General features: G+C 41.3%; 1 protein-coding gene across 1 annotated transcript; it reads right to left on the bottom strand.

Annotated features, from left to right (window-relative positions):
• Positions 1-6116: 6116 nt before the first annotated feature.
• Positions 6117-7009, bottom strand: KCNK13 (potassium channel, subfamily K, member 13; the record flags this gene model as incomplete). Its single annotated transcript, XM_010291631.1, has 1 exon — positions 6117-7009. A coding segment is annotated over one exon (893 nt), but the record flags the coding sequence as incomplete, so codon positions are not given.
• Between the last annotated feature and the right edge of the window lie 11125 nt (positions 7010-18134).

Below are 18134 nucleotides of genomic sequence, written 5' to 3'. Positions count from 1 at the left end.
ATTTGAACTGTCACCATTCACTAACAAGACCAAACCTCTTTGGTGAACCGGAGAAATTAAACTCTGATGCAAACTTCGAGTTAACAAAAAGAGAAGTATTTTTTAGCAGCTCCAAGTGCTACATGTTAAGGTTATGTAAGGTTATTTTAATTTTTCTTCATGTGCACCTTTTTCTTCTAAAGTTACCAAAAGCAAGGTTAGGTTTTCTCAGATAAGACTGCAAACAGAAAACACTGACAGTGTTATATTGCTTTGAAAGGGGGAATATCTTTGAAAGACATTTCAAAAGATAAAATTTGAAAACTAGGCCATCTTGCCTCTCTCTGGGAGCTTCTGCATGGGCACCTAATAGGAAATCCATTTGGAATCCAGAAACTGGCACACTTGCTTGGAAAGGGAGCCCGTTAATTCTAATTTTAATCAAACTTTCCCTTTATAAAAAGCTAGGCAGTCTAAGGAAAAGGATATTTCATTTTAAATAAATCCCACTATTACGCCTCTCAAAATCTTTGCAAATCTATATTCTTTATTCTATTACTGCAAATAATTTCAAATAATGAAAAATGTAGGCAAATATTAGAGTGGAACTGTAGAAAAACAAAATATAACTCACTGTATCTATTCCACAAGGTTGTTCTTATATTTACTAAAGTTTTTAAAAGTCTGCAGTGACAGGGTTTTTCTCTGGTTTGACATAAAACAGCTCCATAAACATGGGCCAGATCAAAAAGCTTCTGACTACTTGGACCTGAAGTGTCATTCTTTATGTTCACACTGTGTTTCTCTTGAATCTGATAAAGAACAGGACTGTGTTGGCCCACCTTGATGAGCAAAGGCTTTAATTTTCCTAGTGAAATATGATCTTTTAAGCAGTAAAGCAGAAAGTATTGTGTAGGCATTGTTGCCAAGAGATGTTTGGAAAATAGAGAAGAGGGAAGGCATTGTATTCTTATTTCCTGGATTAAGCAAAAAACTACTGTGAAAGTTTTCAAATAGGCAGATTGTATTTGTATATTTGGCAGTATTTGCTGCCCAGGGGAAAGACAAACACTTGGTGATTCTTCACAGTTTGTACATGAAATTGGACAAAAGAACTTTACTACTTGAAGAGTCCAAGAAATTATGATATTAGCTAAATTTTAGTAACCTAAATCACAACAACAAAAGATGCAAACTGTATTGATTGAAACGCTGACCTTCTCTCAGCTAAGGCTCACCAAGCTGCTGTTCACAGAGCAGGGACGTCGGAGGGTCATAGCAAATGGCTCCACTTCCACAGCTGTTGGAGAGGAGTCTTCCAAACGACTTAAAACCCTCCACCTCCAGAGGAACTTTATTCAAATATAATGTCAATCAGAGAGCTTCTTCCTCAACCTGACCTCTTTCTCTTGATTAATTCAGTCTGAGAAATGGAGTCAGTTTGTTTTTCATGCCCAGCCCAGCCTTCTCTTTGTTATTCAATTTATAAATGTGTCAAATAGAATTAAAACTGTCAGAGGCCAAGATTAAATCAAATAAACTGTAAACATTGCTTGCGCTATTTGGTTGATGCAAAGCTTTCACCATAAAAGGCTTTTAAATAAATGAATTCAGTTATTACTGTGCTGCAGCACTGAAACCTTGCTCCAAGTGTTTGAACTTTTCAGGGACACTGTCAGGTCATCTTAGATTCAAAACCTAAAAACTGGGATTCTGAAATTGCCTAAGGGAATTAGGTACCTGACTTCTACTGAAAGTCAGTGTGCAGTGAGAAGTGAATTGACTTTCAGCAGAAATTACATGCCTTTGAAAAGCCTATTTATATCCTTGTAAACAGAGGAGCATGTCCTTCGCAGAGATAAATGAATGTAACTCCTTTGACACCTACATAGCCAGCAAAGCATCTGATACACAAATTTTACAAAACCTAAGACTAGCTGGAAAACCCTGAGAGCTACCTTTACTTACCTAATTGTATTTTGCTTAGCATTAAATATTTCCTTTCAATGTGAAATAATTACAATGATATTATTAAGGTGTGGCATAACTATAAGCCCAACTTCCAGGAAATTAGTCCATTAAGGACTTTCAGTTTCAGTCTGTCAGGCTGCAACTTGCTGTTTAACCCACTGATTTTAGTGGTACTCCTGACCTATTGAGTGCAGATTCAGAGCCTCAAGACATCCAAGGTTTTCCCAAAAACATTTTTGCATCAAAAAACCCACATCCATATCTCATTAGCCATCATGCAAATTCATAGCAAGCAATACGGAAACTCAGTAACTTTGAAAGCAGGTTTCTGTCTTGTTAACTTAGATTTTAGTGCTAAGCAATACAACGTTAAAATTTAGATTACACAGCTTTGAAAATAGATCCCTGGTTATTTGACATTGTTTCCTTTAATTCCTCATCATAATTTTAAAAATTCATACAAGAAATGCGATGTTGTGTGTATTTTTCTTGTAATTTATTTTTCACACAGGATGGGCATTTCTGACTCCTATGTTAAATTCTGCTCTTTTTTGGCACATATATGTTTATATCTCCACATGTTTTATGACTTTAATAACCTGATGCTACGTTATGAACTGAGCTTTTTGGGATTTCTCTGTCCAAAGCTTTTAGAAAAAAACAATACATTGGACTCCATTGGACTGGGGTCAGAAATGTTGCTTTCTGATCTTAAAACTCTTCTTATTTAACCCCAAATATTCTCCAAGAATTCTACTGGTCTCCTAGGTAAAGCTACTTCATTCAAAGTTCAGTGTGGCTGCTGGAGGGGGAACTCAACGACAATGTTGGAGGTCTTTTGGGGACAGGATGACATCATGAAACAAGATGGCACAATCACAGAATGCACTGGTCCTTCATCTCAGGAACAGCAATTCACATCTGAATAGAGATGATTAGGCAAAATTAGTGCACTTAGTCCCACTTTATCTTCAGTGGGCATGAAATCAGAACACAAAACCGCTACAAAGAGCCTCGCAACTGGCAGGCTCGGGTCATGAGGAAGCCAGTGCTTGAGAGAGCAGAAGGTCAGGACTGATCAATGAAGGCAGAGCTCGCATATATCAAAGATCTCATACAGCTTTGCCCCATCTATTTGATCAAGACTACATATTAGTCCCTTGCTTTCTTAACCATGGATGTTTTCAGATCTATTGAAAATAGCTGATTAAGATTCCTCTGTGGTGATGGGTAGCTGAGGTTTGATATCACAAAGAATGGAAAGGAGCAACATAACTGTCTCATGTCTTGCGAGCAGTTGAAACCATCTGAAGACCATCTTACTGATCTGCTACTAGGATGTGTCATATTCTAAAAGCTAAATAATATCTGTTGAATTGACTATGCAGATTGTAGCGTTTTATCTATTTCCATCGGTGTATATATGTTTTCCTCTCCTTCTCACCTGTTTGCTATGAATATTGCTCTGTGTTTAGACTTCCAGAACCAATTTTTGAAAGCCAATTAGGTATGGAAGGATCTGAGTGAAAATCCTATACAGAAGCTAGATCCTTCATTAATGATGACACAGAACTATGTAATAAATGAACTAAAGAAACTTGCATGTTTTGGTTATTTGTCTAAGATGGTAATGTGCATCGCCTCTATCGTCTGCAAAAGGGAGTAGCGTTGAGTAACTTCTGTGTTCAGTGCTCAGCAAAATCTGACGTTTGCAACTAAGAGTTACTGTCATAAATGGAGAAGCAAGATGCAGTTTTCAAGTCTGTGGCTCTTCTGCCCAGAATGGGAGCCCTGCTTAAGCAACAGGTCAAGTCCTAAACTCTTTCTGGTACTTGGCCGCATGAGGAACGCTTCTGTAACAATGAGGTCTTGGGGTTACAGGCAGTGAACAGGGGCATTGCTGAATGAATTTGGAAAGAAGGCTTCAGAGCAGTACTTTTCTCTTTGTATATCCAAGTATTTTTATTCAGTGAGACTGAGACAAAGAAGATCTTGGGAGAAAAAAAGTGTAACAATGTAATGGATCTTGGGTACTATAATATCATCTAAAATAACACAGTGGCAATTTTTACTAATACATAACCTCCCTAAAAAACAAGCTGGACTGCTTTTCTCATCAAAGTTAAAGTTTGGGAGCTGGTTCAGTTTTTACATGGATTCAAATATGAAGGGATACTATCAGGGATATTCAACTGCTGCACAGCTGACTTGATATCAGAATTTCAACTAATGGCTTCAGCTTGAAGCTGTCCTTGTAAGTGACAGCAGTATTTGACTTATAATCAGGAAATTTTAGCTGTAATATGTCAAAAGAGCTTGCAATTTGTTTCACTAGTAAATATGATTAATATCTGGTTTTACTTTATTATATGAAAGGATTCCAAGAGGTATGTTTTTCTTTTGAATTTCAAATATTGCTTCAAATAAGTATTAAAACGTTATCCTACAGTATTAGGAAACTACATAAAAGAACTTTTGGCCAGAATGAAGAAGAGTATGATATTATTTCCTAATACAAATTGAACTGAAGACACTATCTGCGTTGCTCTGAATGACAGAAATTAATAACTGCATGCTGGTGTTTTAAATTCCCTAAAATTGTAGTATTCTGCGAGGTTTTCTAGGTGTGAGGAAATACTTAATCTTGATGCATGTACTGTTCAGGGGGAATTAGATCAGGTCCTTTGTGACCAGTTCTGCTTATTTACACTCTCATATACTGTTTGTCTTCAATGCGTTGCACAGTTAGAGGAGAGCCAGGAATTCAGCCCAGTCTTCCTTAAATTCTTGCTGAACTTGATGTTAATTTAATCCCGTATTTCTCTAGTTACCTAATACAAAGCATTATTTCACTGTCATTAAAGATGACCTTGTTTCCTTTTTTCATATTCTTCTCACTGTTGTTATTCTTCCCACTGAAGTCTCCTTTCTAGTCATAATGAACACTCGGAGCATTTCATTGAGAAAAATGAGCAGTTAATCATTTTCTATTTCCCTAATCAAGACCCTGTCATTATCATCACCAGAAGCCAGAAAAACAGGTGAAGAACGACAGAATTACATGAAAGGTAAAAAGGACACTGCCAAAATGATTTTGTGATCACAGTCACTTATAATAATACACTGAATGTTGGCATGGCAATCTAATTGTATACTAAAGCCTGTTGTGTAAACTCAGTTACTAGTTACATTACATAACGCTGATGCTCAATTGCTTCAGTCACAATTGAGCAAAATATGAACAGAAATTTGGAACAGTCTCTGATTGTTATTGTGGAATAATTCATACAACTCATCAGTATGGCAGTTTTCAATTTAATTTGGTATTTTTGAAACAGAAAGCTACAGTGATTCAATTCTAGAAGAAAAAGTAGCTTGGAAAAAAATCATGTTTTGCAAATGGAGAGAAGAAGACAAAAGTAGGATAAATTTTATTCTATCACTTTTGACAGTATCCTTTTAATGGGAAGACTACATTAAATTCTAAAGGCCAAATTCTCTTCTCATTCATATCACAATAACTCCAGAGTGGTTCTACCAACTTTTATAGAACTACTCCAGATTTACACAAATACTAATGGCAGCAGAAGCTGGCTTTTCAAGCCCAGTGCTTTCACAATAGGAATACATTTTAAGAAGTGATATATAAAAGAAAATACTTTGGGTTTTTTATTCCACTAAATTAGATCTGCAATATCACAGAGAAAGGCTGTTTCCTCTTTTGGTCTCAGATAAGCTACTTTCAGAAAACAGGTGTGACGAGAGTAAGACAGAAAGCTAAGAACAATCTTTGAATTAAGAATGTGTTCAGCAGACACTCTGGGTTTCTTCCCATACCGCAGATTTCTTATCCTGAAATCTGTATTTCACATAAATGGAGGAGAACAGGACATGGAAAATTGATCTGAAGGCCAAATTAGATTTCTCCTGCAGTCACCTGTTTGAGGAACAGAAGGAAGGGGAGGAAGGAAGGCCGAGACTGGTGCAATTCAAAGAGCAAAGACATTGAGTGACAGCCCCAAAGAAGTGTCAGATGTCTTCCAACAGGAGGTATGCCGTCCACACCCATCCCACCCTCTGGCGACGTTCTCTCCCGGCTATTTCCACTTGATTCACGTTGTTTCCATACTTGTTGAAGTGGTTCACGCTGTTTCACTGTTACGATTTTACCTATCCACGCTTGTCTCTGCCAGTCTGTTATTCATAATCGCTAGGGCTCCAACCCCACCAGAGAACCCATTTTGCTTTGAATTAGAGCTCATTTGCCTCGGGTAGCCATTGGCAGTTTCTGACAGCTGTTTCTGCATGATGGCCAGTGAGACTTTATTGGAGGCCAGGAAGTCTTTCATGGAGATCATCTCGCCTGACAGCCGGCGTCCGTCTGTGTCGCTCTCATTGACAACATCAGTCTCGATGGAGATGTTTCTCCGGCTGCGCACGTTTCCCGGCATTACCACGTTCCTCCGCGAACGAAATAATTTTCTTTGGCATCTGTGGCAGCACCTGCAGTCCAGCTTCTTTAATATCCAGTTTATGGATTGTTTGATGACAATAGAGATCACATTAAATAAGGAATAGATGCAGCACACCCCCATGAGTATGAAGACAAAATTGCCAAAGCGGTAAAGGCCTTGGCTCTCGTATTTGATGTTCTGGCTACTGACTAGATCACCAAAACCAATGGTACTGAAGGCCACGAAGCAGAAGTAAAGTGAGTCAAAGTAACTCCACCCTTCGATCGGTGTGTACATTGCAGAGGCACAGCAGGAAATGATGAGCGATGCTACACATAAAATCAGCATAACGTAGTACACGGAGGGCTTCCAGCCCGCCAGGCTGTCCACCTCAGAGGTCCCCGAGCCCCGCCGGCCATTGTGAGGGAGGACCCCTTTCCTCCTCAGCTGCCTTTCGTGGCAGGACTTCATGATGTAGGCTATGACAGTGATCAAGCGCTCCAGGAACAGGTTAAAGAACAAAATGGTCCCTGCACATCCTATAAGGCCATAAAATATCAGAAAAATTTTGCCTCCAACGGTGGCTGGGGTGGTCATGCCAAACCCTGGAAAACAAAACAGAACAGTTGAAAAAAATAAACCTGTAGTTATTGTGTCAGGAGTTTTGTCACATGCAAGACAGAAGAACTGGCAGCAAACCCCTGAGGTACAGTTCAACTCTGGGAAAAAAGTGAGGACACTCTCCCCAGCTGCTACCCACTTGTGCTTGACCATGTCCCAGCAGTAAGGGGAAGGAAACTCATGCCAGCATTCCTCCCAGAATCAGAATGAAACAAAAAGCAGAAGAAAACACACTGGAGAGAAGCGAGAGTTTAGTGAAGGTCTGAACTTTGGTCTGGTGGCTAGGCTCACTCCATCCCCCTTTGCGCCTTGGATCACTTCCAGGCTTCAGAGGTATCACCCCCTTTCCTTCTCTTCTATGCTGATCTGACCCAGGGGTGCCTCTTACCTCGCAGGGGTCCATCCCCACCAGATCTTTTTAACCCAAGGTGAGATCTTTTTGAGCCTTACTCGGCTCCTGCTGTAAGCGCAGATGGCACATCAGCCAGCATCAAGCACCCACTGCCGCCTGGCCAGGCTCTGCAGACTAGAAGAGGCAGCCCCTGACGGGGGCAGCGACCCCTCATGGGGGTCCCCAGCAGGCAGAGTGCATTAGAGCAGCCCTGCGTCTGACCCTGCTGTCGGTAGCCCATTATCAGCCCTCTTCTAAATCAGCGTTGCTGAAGCTTTCCTATTTCTCTGCTTCTCACTCACAGCTCAAATCTGTATGTGAGTCTTAACAAAAGTCTCCTCTGGTCTCATTCCCCATCGTGGGATTTCTCAGGCCGGAGGTGCTTCGGTCCTACCTCAAATCCCACCCTTCCTAAAGACTGCAAATAGTAATTTTTTTTTCATTAAAGCTATTGATAAAACAATCTTGCTTTAACAAGTCATTAATAAAGAATAAAAAGCATGTCCAGAACATGATTGTGCAAATTGGAGTACTATCCATCATAAATAACTTTGCTGCTGTTTTGTTAGGATTAATAAGGGATTACATAACTGATCAATTAAGCCAAAATAATCTTGCTGAGGGGACAGAAGAGTCATGTTGGACAAGAGACAAAGTTATTTGTTTCCCTCTCTTTGTAATTATGAGATGCTAATTATGCAATAAAGACATTAGGCTCTGGGAAATAGAGGAAATCATATTCAGTGTGATGCGCTTGTGCCTGGAAGACAAACAACTGCAGAGTGAAGAGACTGTGCTTCCAACAGCGCTGAACTGCACTCCTCTTCACTGGGAACCTGCTACCAGCACGGATTCATCTCCAAGGCTGCTCCTGCCACACAGGGTTAAGTGACAGCCCTTGCCCTCACCGCTCCGGCACGACGCCTCTGAACGACAGCCCCAGGCAGGGGCTCTGGAGGGTCTTCGCCTGCACCCACAGCCAAACCGCAGCATCCAGAGGACCTACAGGAGGCTCAAGCCGCCTCATGAGATTTCTGTGCTAGAGCGAGCTGGACTGCAGCTCTGCGCCGTGGGAGCAGCACGACAAGGCAAACCGCATAGACAAAACATTCTTCATGACAAGAACTTTCTGCCGTTGTTCACCTTGGCACACAATTATTTCCACTCGCTTTCTACCTTCTCCTTCTGCTCCACGAAGTGATCCCCCCTATAATCCTATTTTTGATGCTTATTTTCCGTGCAGTCTGGCTTATATGCAAGTCATGACCTCCACCCTGTGGACAGACACGTAAAGACCGACGGACGAGGGGAACCTCTCTGCAACTGGTGGGATCTGCCCAAAGCAGCCGGCGGGGAGGGAGCCCACCCTGGCCCACCCTGGCCCACCTTGCTCTTTGAAGAAGAGAAGTGGCTGCAGGCTGGGCAGAGGCAGAAGGGTGGGGAGCCCCTGGCACAGGGTGAAGGGCAGTGGGGAGCAGCTTGCATCTCTCACAGCGTAAAGCTTTTGGGAAGTGAAATGTAGTTCAGGCTCACACCTCCAGCACGGCATTACGCCTTTGGTCTGCTTCCCACAGGTCCTTCTCGGGATCCTCCTGCTGGCATCATGGCCAGAGCCTGAGCTCCTCAGGTTTGTGTGTTTAATCAACTGGATTTTGTCTCTGAGCTCAGATCTGTGTGGGTAAAAACCCACAAACAAAGGCTTTACAAAAGCACCCAAATAGGCATGATGGGAAATGCACGGTCAACTATAGATACCAAAAGATGCAGAACATTGATCCAGAGAGGCAGTGTGTCTCCGAGTGTGACTCTGCCCCTTGTCAGCTCCTCCTCTTCAGCAGGGAACCTCTTTTTACCTCCTGAGTAACTGTAATTTTTTGTCCATTTTTCTATTTACAAATCTCAATATGTAGCAATCAATGCAAACATTTCCAAAGAAGCAGTAAAATGGAAAACCTAAAAGAAGTATTAAGATATTAATTTAACAAGTATTTTCCTTCAAAGATCATTTGTCAAAAATGAGCTGTAAGCTTTTAGTCCCAGAAATAAGTTCAATTGTTGAAATGGCTTGTATTTCCATGTATTGGGCCACATTATGCCTGATTAACTTTGACCATCACAGTATTAAACTTGGGATTGATTTGGAATGCTGTATGATAGACTAGGACTTGTTTGACAATAGGTATATTTTTCTCCAAATGGACTCTTGGGGTGTTTGAAATATTCATAAATCCAAGTAAATCTGATGAACTGTTTCAGCCAACAAATGCAGGAAAGCAAAATTGTAAAAGGCTAAAACAGTTGAAATGAAACTCAATGTTCTTATTTGGCATTTTTGTGACAAAACTTTTCATTTCAAAATATCAATCACCTTTTGGTTAAAAAATATTCAGTTGGAAGTAAAAAGAATGGAAAAAAATACTTTGAAAAATCTTTCGGATTTTTAAAAGCTTCCTAATCTTAAAATGGAACACAACATTTCACTAATGATCAAATCAAACCTATCAAAAATTCCATGATGCTTTATCCTTTTGAAAGACCTAAAAAATATCTGTTCAAATACAACTTTAGGTTAAGGTTTTTTCCTATTTTTTGCTGCTGGCCACCAAACTAGAAATGCACTGCTTGTTAATCTCTACTAAAAAGTGAATTCTTTCAAAAACCCTTTTCATACAACAGCCCTGCAAACACTAGCTGGAAGTAAAGCGCTACTCTTGGTGGGATCTGCCTCTTTTTTCCCCCAAATTTGTTTAAGGAAGACTGCGGCTCGCTCTTGACAAAAAAATACAGCAATGGGATTGTTCTTGTTTTAGCAAAATTACTGATGATCTTGTGCTGCGCTAACACAGAGGATCTACGGGTAAGACAACTCCTTCGTGAGGTCACTGGAAGCTCTCACACCAAAACCCTGCCCTCTAACCTCAGGACACCAAAAGAAGCCTGTTGTCCGCGTGCGGGGTGCACACACGTTACTTGGGCATCAGAGGAGCCATGAGCTCTTCTCTCTGAAAGCAAAGACGACGTTTGGCACAGCGATGTCCGTCCTGGGGGCAGGTGTCTCCGTACATCCCCGCTGCGTCCTGGACCTGGTCAGGGCTTGCGGTGGCTCTTTTGCAGGGAGGGACGTGAGCGAGGGCTGGTGCAGAGCCGGGTGACGTCTCCACGTGAATGTGGGACACACACCCACACCTGGTAGCTGCAAAGTGCACCTATGCTCTCCCACCCAGAGACAGCATTAGTGCCTCGCCATGTACTTTCCAGAAGATTGATAAGACACCAGCAAAAGCAGCGTTTATCCCCTCTCTTCTGCTTCAGATACTCTACAGGGCAAAAGGGATTAAAAAAGGTGGATTTCCTACTTGGCTTGTAAAATGCCTTTCCTCTTTCCATTGTAGAAAAGGAGACTGGAGTCTGGGGTGCCGCTACGGCACTTAAAAACTGAAATATTGCAGAACTGAATTTTTTTTTTTTTGGTAAAAATGTAGTGTGAATAAATGCCTGGCAGGTCTCTGCATAGCAGCAGAGGCTTTCTCTGACATGCCACATGAGATGCTGCCTACCTGACAAGCTGAACCAGAGATGAACAGGCCACAGGGTATCTGAATTACTATTGACATGCTTTTTATTAAAATGCTGAGGCAGTATTTTAATCAAAAATATTCAGTTTTTCAGATTAACTATGTCATTTTGAAGTCTTGGCAGCATGTTAGGACACCTATTGATCTGCCTGGCATCTTTCTGCGGTCCCTGCACCATCCCAGGAGAATCGCACTTCCCCTGCTTCCTGTTGGGGTACCCCAGAACTGGGCCGGCAGCCCCCATTTCCATGCCCGTGACCTGTACAGCCACAATTGCCCCCGAACAGTCCGCTCTTCGTAACAGAGAGTGCAGCCTTACAAACAGCAGGCTTTTCATTTCCAATCCCTCCAAACGTTAACCAAAGGCAAAGTCCTTGTAACTTCAATGATTCCTGCAGACGCTCGAGAAAAGACTGTGCAGATAGACTTGCCAGTTCGTTTTTACTGTCGTCTTCAGAGAGCTGGGAGTGTCACATTGCAAGTATTTCTCCACTGTAATTACAAGATCAGGTTTATTCACAAACTGGACTTACACACCTTTCATAGCTGCCAGTCATGTTTTCATCAGAAAACGTAGCTCTTGGTATTGTCACTGTCAAATCAACCATCCAAATACATGCCACAGTTGCGTAACAGTTGCGTAAGCCTTCCTAGTTGCTTGGCTTATCTTGCCGCAAAAATGATGGGTTTACAAGCAATTGCCATATTTTTGCTTTCCAGCTAGTGCAGGAGGTTGGTCATCCACATTCTGTGTGCCAGCTGAGGGGTGTCCGCTGCCCTGGCCTTAGAGACTTTGGGTGAGCAGGACCAAGCTGCAAGGACACAGAATCGCCACACTGGGTCAGACCACCGTCTTTGACAGTAAAAGGCATAAACTTTCCTCAGGGTATCCTCCAAGCTTCCAGAAATCAGCAGTTTAGAGGCTTTGAGGACATCACGTTCAATAATTCGATCATCAATCCTGTCAAATCATTTTTCAAATCATTTATACTGTTGGTCTCCATTAAAACTGAGGCAGTAAGTTCCCCAAAGTACTTGTGCTTTGTCAAAAACCTGCTGCCTGACAATTCATTTGAGGCTTCTCACTTCTTGCAGTTAGCTGTAGCGATCATCATTCTCCACGCACGTTCTCCCTTCACCTTTCCCCTTCTGATTTTATAGACTTCTATTATTTCCTTCTTTCTCATGTCTTTCCCCAGTCTGAGGAGGTCTATAACATTTAGCCTGTAGTTTTCAGTCTGCTAAGACATACTTCTAACCAGCCCTATTACCTTTCTTATTTCTTTTCTCCCTTAATAGATTATTTCAAAGACTATGTACAGTATTTGCAATGCAAAAGTACTTTGGACTGATGCAGGGAATACTGATGTGTTGTGCTTTGCTCTCTTTTTCATAGGAATTCCTGTTTGCCTTTTTAATTGCTCTTGACCGCTGAACTGATATTTTCAGCAACCTATCCACAGCAGGTCTTAGCTCCCTTGCTCCACAAATGATGGCTGTCTTGGAGCTCTTCAATGTCTGGCTGTAATTACATCTATCTTTCTCCGTGTGCATTACTGTGCATTTGTCACCACTGAAGTTCATCTATTTTTTCACTTAGTTATTCAGAAATATGAGATTCTTCTACAGTTCATTACAGTCAGGTTTATAGTTGACTATCTCGAATACTCCTCTGTCCTAAGGAAATGTTATCTATTTATTTATGTCTTTTCTTACATTGTTTATGACTGTTGAAATGTGCAGGTGTCAGCAAAGAGCCTCAGAGACCCTGTTGTTAATCTGCTTCCCTTTTGAAAACCGAATATTGATACCTAGAGTTTTCTTCTTTCTAAACAGTTATTTATCAACGATAAGACTCCGCTTTTCATCCCACGAGAGTTTTATTTCTTTAGAGGCTTTGACGAAGACGCTTGTTAAAAAAGCTTTTTGAATGTCCAGGTGCACTGTAATTTTTGTGAGACATGACTTCCCTCTGCAAAAGCCCTCTCACCTTTTTGAACGACCTGACTAATAATACGCTTGTTTACACTTTCCTAATGTGCCTCTATGGAAGACAGACTTACTGGCCTACGGTTTCCAGAAACATCTTTGCAGCCTTTTCTACAAATCATTGTCACATTTGCTACCTTTTCTTCTCCTTGCACCAACCCCGATTTTAGGCCACAAAACACACTTCGTTAAGCAGCAGTTTCATGTTTGAGTTCTTTTGTAAGTCCTGCATGAAAAACTTCAGCCCTGGAAGTTTGAAAGAGGTTACTCAAGTATGAGAAATAGAGGAGAAACCAACAGTCAAATATATAAAAGGGAAATGACTTAGTGAGCAATTTGAGCAGGAGTCCGTTCCGTACAGCATAACAGTGAAAGAGCAAGAAGTTAAATTGGCAGACTGGGAAGCAAATACAGAATGAAATTATGAAATCATATAAAAGAGGAACTAAAAGCAGTGGCTGACACTTGGAGATTATTTGAAAATACAAGATTGCTTCTTGTGATGAAGAAATAAAACCAGGAAACAACTGCAGGGAAAAAAAGGCTAGTGATTTTTTTTATGGTATGAAGGAATGCTGATGAAATTTAGTGAACTTTATTTTACAAGTTGGGTGACATTTCTTGAAAAAGAGTTCTTTCAAGTAGAAGTCGAGATTATAGTTAAATCAGGTGGGAATCAGATCATTCTGAGTTGGGAAAATTGAATGGTTTTAAGGTACTGAAAAGTGTTTCAATTGATTTGTTAGATATGTCTGCAGATATGGCACTATATTGTCATTGATAGATACGCATGACGAATCCTAACTACCAGCCCAACAATGAAGAAGGCCTTCTTCATAAAAATTTCAGATTCTATCAGTATGTTACTGATTTGCCTGTGTCCCATGATTCATTGACTGCTATAAACTGGTGTTATCTTTCCTAATATTCAGCTGACCTGAGCAACTACATTCCTTGTAGCTTCAATTTTCCTTCAACTATTGTGGTTTGTTTTTTTTCACATATTGCTTAAGCAAGAATTCAGGTTTATTTGCTGAATATTCATACTAATTCTCAATTTCTCTGTAGCAGAGCTACATTTTCGGAAGTTGGAAGGAATTTGAACTTCAAGTGCAGTCACTAAAAGTTTTCTAAAGCACTGCACACCTCCGATGCAAAACAATTTTGCAGATTTTGTCTTGGCAGCAAAACTTCTGTTATCAAGATTGTTACTGCAAAGTGCTCTAAAATCCACCTTCAGGTGTTCAGGTTATATTGTGTGCATATTCCAAGAGGATACAGGTTACTTGTACAACAGAACAATTAAAAAGTGTAAACATATCAATAGTATAATATGATCATGCTTCATGATTTCCTGAAGCAAGTACTGGATATAACCAAAGGAAAGCAAGCAGCTGTAATTCTTATCAATAGCCAGTTTGATAAGAAGGACTGAGGTCCTTCTTAGGTTCTCCTAAAGCAGAATCCTCTGACAGAATGTAAATATTAAGTAATATTAAGCAAATATTGCTCTGAATCTAACAGTGACATGCTTATCTTGAAATCTAACAGGCGGAAACAGCCATCAACTTTCTATAAATAATCAACTCTAAAAAAACCCACTGAGTTTCTCTATTTTCTTTCCTCAATACCTTGATTTATCAGCCTCTGAAAATCTAGAAAAGCTCAGTTAAAACAAGCACCAGCTTCCAACACGGCCATCCCACCCAGCCGTTCTCACTCTGCCCGGCTCCCCCAGCCCCATCACATCCCGCTCCCCAGACGCAGCCAAGGGGACACAGCCCAGGGGACTTGTGCCACCCACGTCCTGGCATGTCACACACACACAACACACAGCCTCAAGGAATCCAGCTGCCTACTCCAGGCCAATATTAGGTCATTTCATCTTTTCTGTTGTAAACTACTCCAGCGCAACCAATAGCTGTAAGCGTTTCTCCTGGATCATTACCCACACTCATCTTCCTCGATACATGGTTTGGCATGTGTTTTAATTCTGGATGTCCTGACTTTTGCAGGTTACATTAATTAAACCTTCAGTTTTCATTCCCTGGTACGCTTGACGCAGTGAAAGAGTATGAGAAACAGTTCATCAAGCCTAATCCCTCATGAATGAAGCCTGGAGTGCCGAATACAATGTGTATGTAGGAAGACTAGGAGAGGCATATATATTTTACAGTTAATTTTGGATCATGAGATTGAGTCTTTCTATTGTTCTGCAAAATATCTCTCTTTTCGGAGAGGTTTCGTTTCCTTTTTGAATGTGTACTCTTTGCTGCTCCTGCCTTTCCCACAAAGAGGAAGTGGGGTAACACTATAGCAACAATAATGAATCATTGTGATGTTAGAAATATAAATATCATCATGAAACAGCTTTCCAGTTTAACCTATGACCAGAGTTCTTTGTCTGTGTTGTTGTGGCTGTATTCCCAGAGCATTTTCTATTTATTCGATTAACTCTTTTCCTTGTTTTTCTCTATCAATCAGCTCTACTTTGGTCATGACTCACTGGGGAAATGATGAAAATGATTGAGGATTATGACAGGTGTGAACCAAGCTAAATAGGACCAGGACTTTCAACTGCAATGAAAAGATCATCAAGAAAATAGTGATTAGGAGAGAGAAATATAGAAAGCCTTAGATACCTGCAAAGATGCTGACCCGCCTTCCCTCAGCCACATTCTGCACTGAACTGTCTACGTACGGATATTTTGTGCTTCGAAGAAAGAGGCAGAAGAAACAACTCTAAGAAAAGCTGTACTTCAAAGACTTTATTGAGAAAATGTCCTGTACCGCACACTGTTCCTACAGTGTGCAGACACTAATAATTTGGCAAAATTCACTTCTGCCACGATAGCCTACTCTGGTGCTCTCTGAGCAGAACAAGTAGTCCTAGCAAAACTCTAGTTCTGCTGGAGTAATTGTCACCTGTAGGACCTATTGTAGGAACAGCTGGAGCACACTCAAATCATGTCACATCGCTCCCCGTATGACATTCCTACGCTAGCAAGCTTGTGGCAGAGTCCTGTTCTGGAAAGGAACGAGGACATTAAATCCTTCTTCCCAGGAAGAAAAGAAAAAGACACATTCTTGTGAAGACTTTCGCTGTGTGAGAGGACGCGTCCATGGAAGCAGGCACGGTGCTGCCACAGCTACCTGACAGCAGTAAACTTGGACTCGGCTCCAATTTCTGATACGAAAAAAAATGTTGTGTGGTTCATTTTGCCCAGCGTACGCAGAAAATCACACACACACACATGCATGCACACACTTATGGGTTTTCCCAGCAGTGGAAGCTCGGCATCTGAACTGTGTGGCTGGCCGGTGAGACGTACCAATGGTTGTCACAACCATTCATGTCCACTTCTTGACCTTGTCTCCGACTAGGAGGGGAGAATGAGCCACATCCTGCAACTCTCCTTTACTGCAGCAATTACTTGACTAAATAATATTTTATCAGGGACAGCCTGGTGTGCGGTAGCATTTACTTCATTGGCAATGCTATTTCCTTGTGCAGATGGCTACGTGGTGGAGAAGGGCTCAGCCTGCCCAGGAAGGCAGGGACATATGGCTATAAGGACGCTCCTTTGTGCTATATGCTCTTCTCTGTCCAGATGGGCCTGCCCGAGCGAGCTCTGCGCCTCCCAGCCGGGCATCCCGAGCACGCCGGAGCTGCAAAAGCTGGACATGTCTCCAGGCTATTAGAGCTGAGTCCTACCTGCAGACAGACCGCTACGCTGAGTGACCGGCTGCCGGGCGAGCCGGGACCCTGCCCCGAGTGCCGTTGCTGCTGCTGCTGCTCCCTGCTGCGCTGGTCTGCGCCCGCAATGTCGTGCTCGGGCAGGCTGGGAGAGATGTAACCTTCCCCGCAGCTCCTCGCAGGGTTAAGCCCAGTCCTAAAGGGCAATATTGATGTTGACACTAATGCTATGAGATGTTCCGATGAAACAATAAATATAGTTACTCAAGTACAAGCTACACTTTCTCATATACATTGAGATTTTTTTTTCCCCTCTCTAACTTGTTTGGAGAGTCGTTGAAACTGGCAGACGACACTCGCCGCTATTTCACTGAGGCTGGAGGACAGGAGGGAGGTACTGCTTCGAGGAGTGCGCGAGTCCCGTGCTCAGTCTGTGCCACCGCTGGGATGTAAACGACCTGCGTAAGAGATTGTGCGCAATGTTTCTTTACCTCTGGGAAAAGCCTTCTGAAAGCCCCACCTCGTAACGCAGATGTAGGTTAGTGCCGTGCTGAGCGTGTGAATGGGACTTCGAGGGTAGAAATAGTGAGATCTTGGGGCTTTCGCTGATTTGTTTTTATGTTAAAACCATAAGAAAAGCTGGTTTTGTGTTAGCGCATGTGAGGCAATGTCTGTGTTTAACACAGCGAAGTTCAGCTCACAGTGAGTCACTGTCCAAACCTGCCTGGAGAGCTGGATACCCACTACTGCCCTTCTTCTCTCATTTCACATATACATATTCTGCCTTGAACAGAAGAGAAGCTTACAATGTTAATAAATCTAAAAGACATAAGTAAAAAAAAATGTTAAAGGGACAACATTGGATAAAAAATATAATAAAAGTTCAATTTTAATAGACATCTTTATGGGTCTGTTGATACCTCTGTTATAATGTCTGTGTCGCCCTTAAGTAATACATGACTCTCTGGGAGAGAGAGCCTCTGTAATTTTCATTATTGTAAGTTTTTCACATAAGACAATTTATGGAAACCTTGCCATTCTGCTTTATATAATTAAGGTTATATTTTATTTAAGGTTCATTCCAGCTCTTGAATAAGAAATGTACACAGCCTTGTTACAGATCCTGTGCTATCAATAAATTCCATGTATAAATATTTTATGCCTACCTTCTGGTTTCCCTTTATAATTTTTATTTAGTTTTTGAAGCCGGAGGTGCTACGCCCAGTGCCTTTCCATCACCCCTAGATAGATTGGTAAGTCTGTACACCTTTTGTGTTACTATAGGGATGGAACAGGGCTCAGTTTTGAAAATACCTTATTATTATTTTCAAATATTTTTGTGACTTTTTGAACAGTCATTTAAAGGTTTGTGTAGTTTCTATTTAGTCTTAAAACAGAGAAACGTTTATCTAATTAAATAATCTAAATTTTATTAACACATTTGTATTTAATATTTA

The sequence above is a fragment of the Phaethon lepturus genome, unplaced genomic scaffold, assembly GCF_000687285.1.
Source record: "Phaethon lepturus isolate BGI_N335 unplaced genomic scaffold, ASM68728v1 scaffold2347, whole genome shotgun sequence".
NCBI classification, from domain to species: Eukaryota; Metazoa; Chordata; class Aves; order Phaethontiformes; family Phaethontidae; genus Phaethon; species Phaethon lepturus.
The sequence above is the reverse complement of the archived record's forward strand: the minus strand, read 5'-3'. Positions and strand labels throughout refer to the sequence as shown.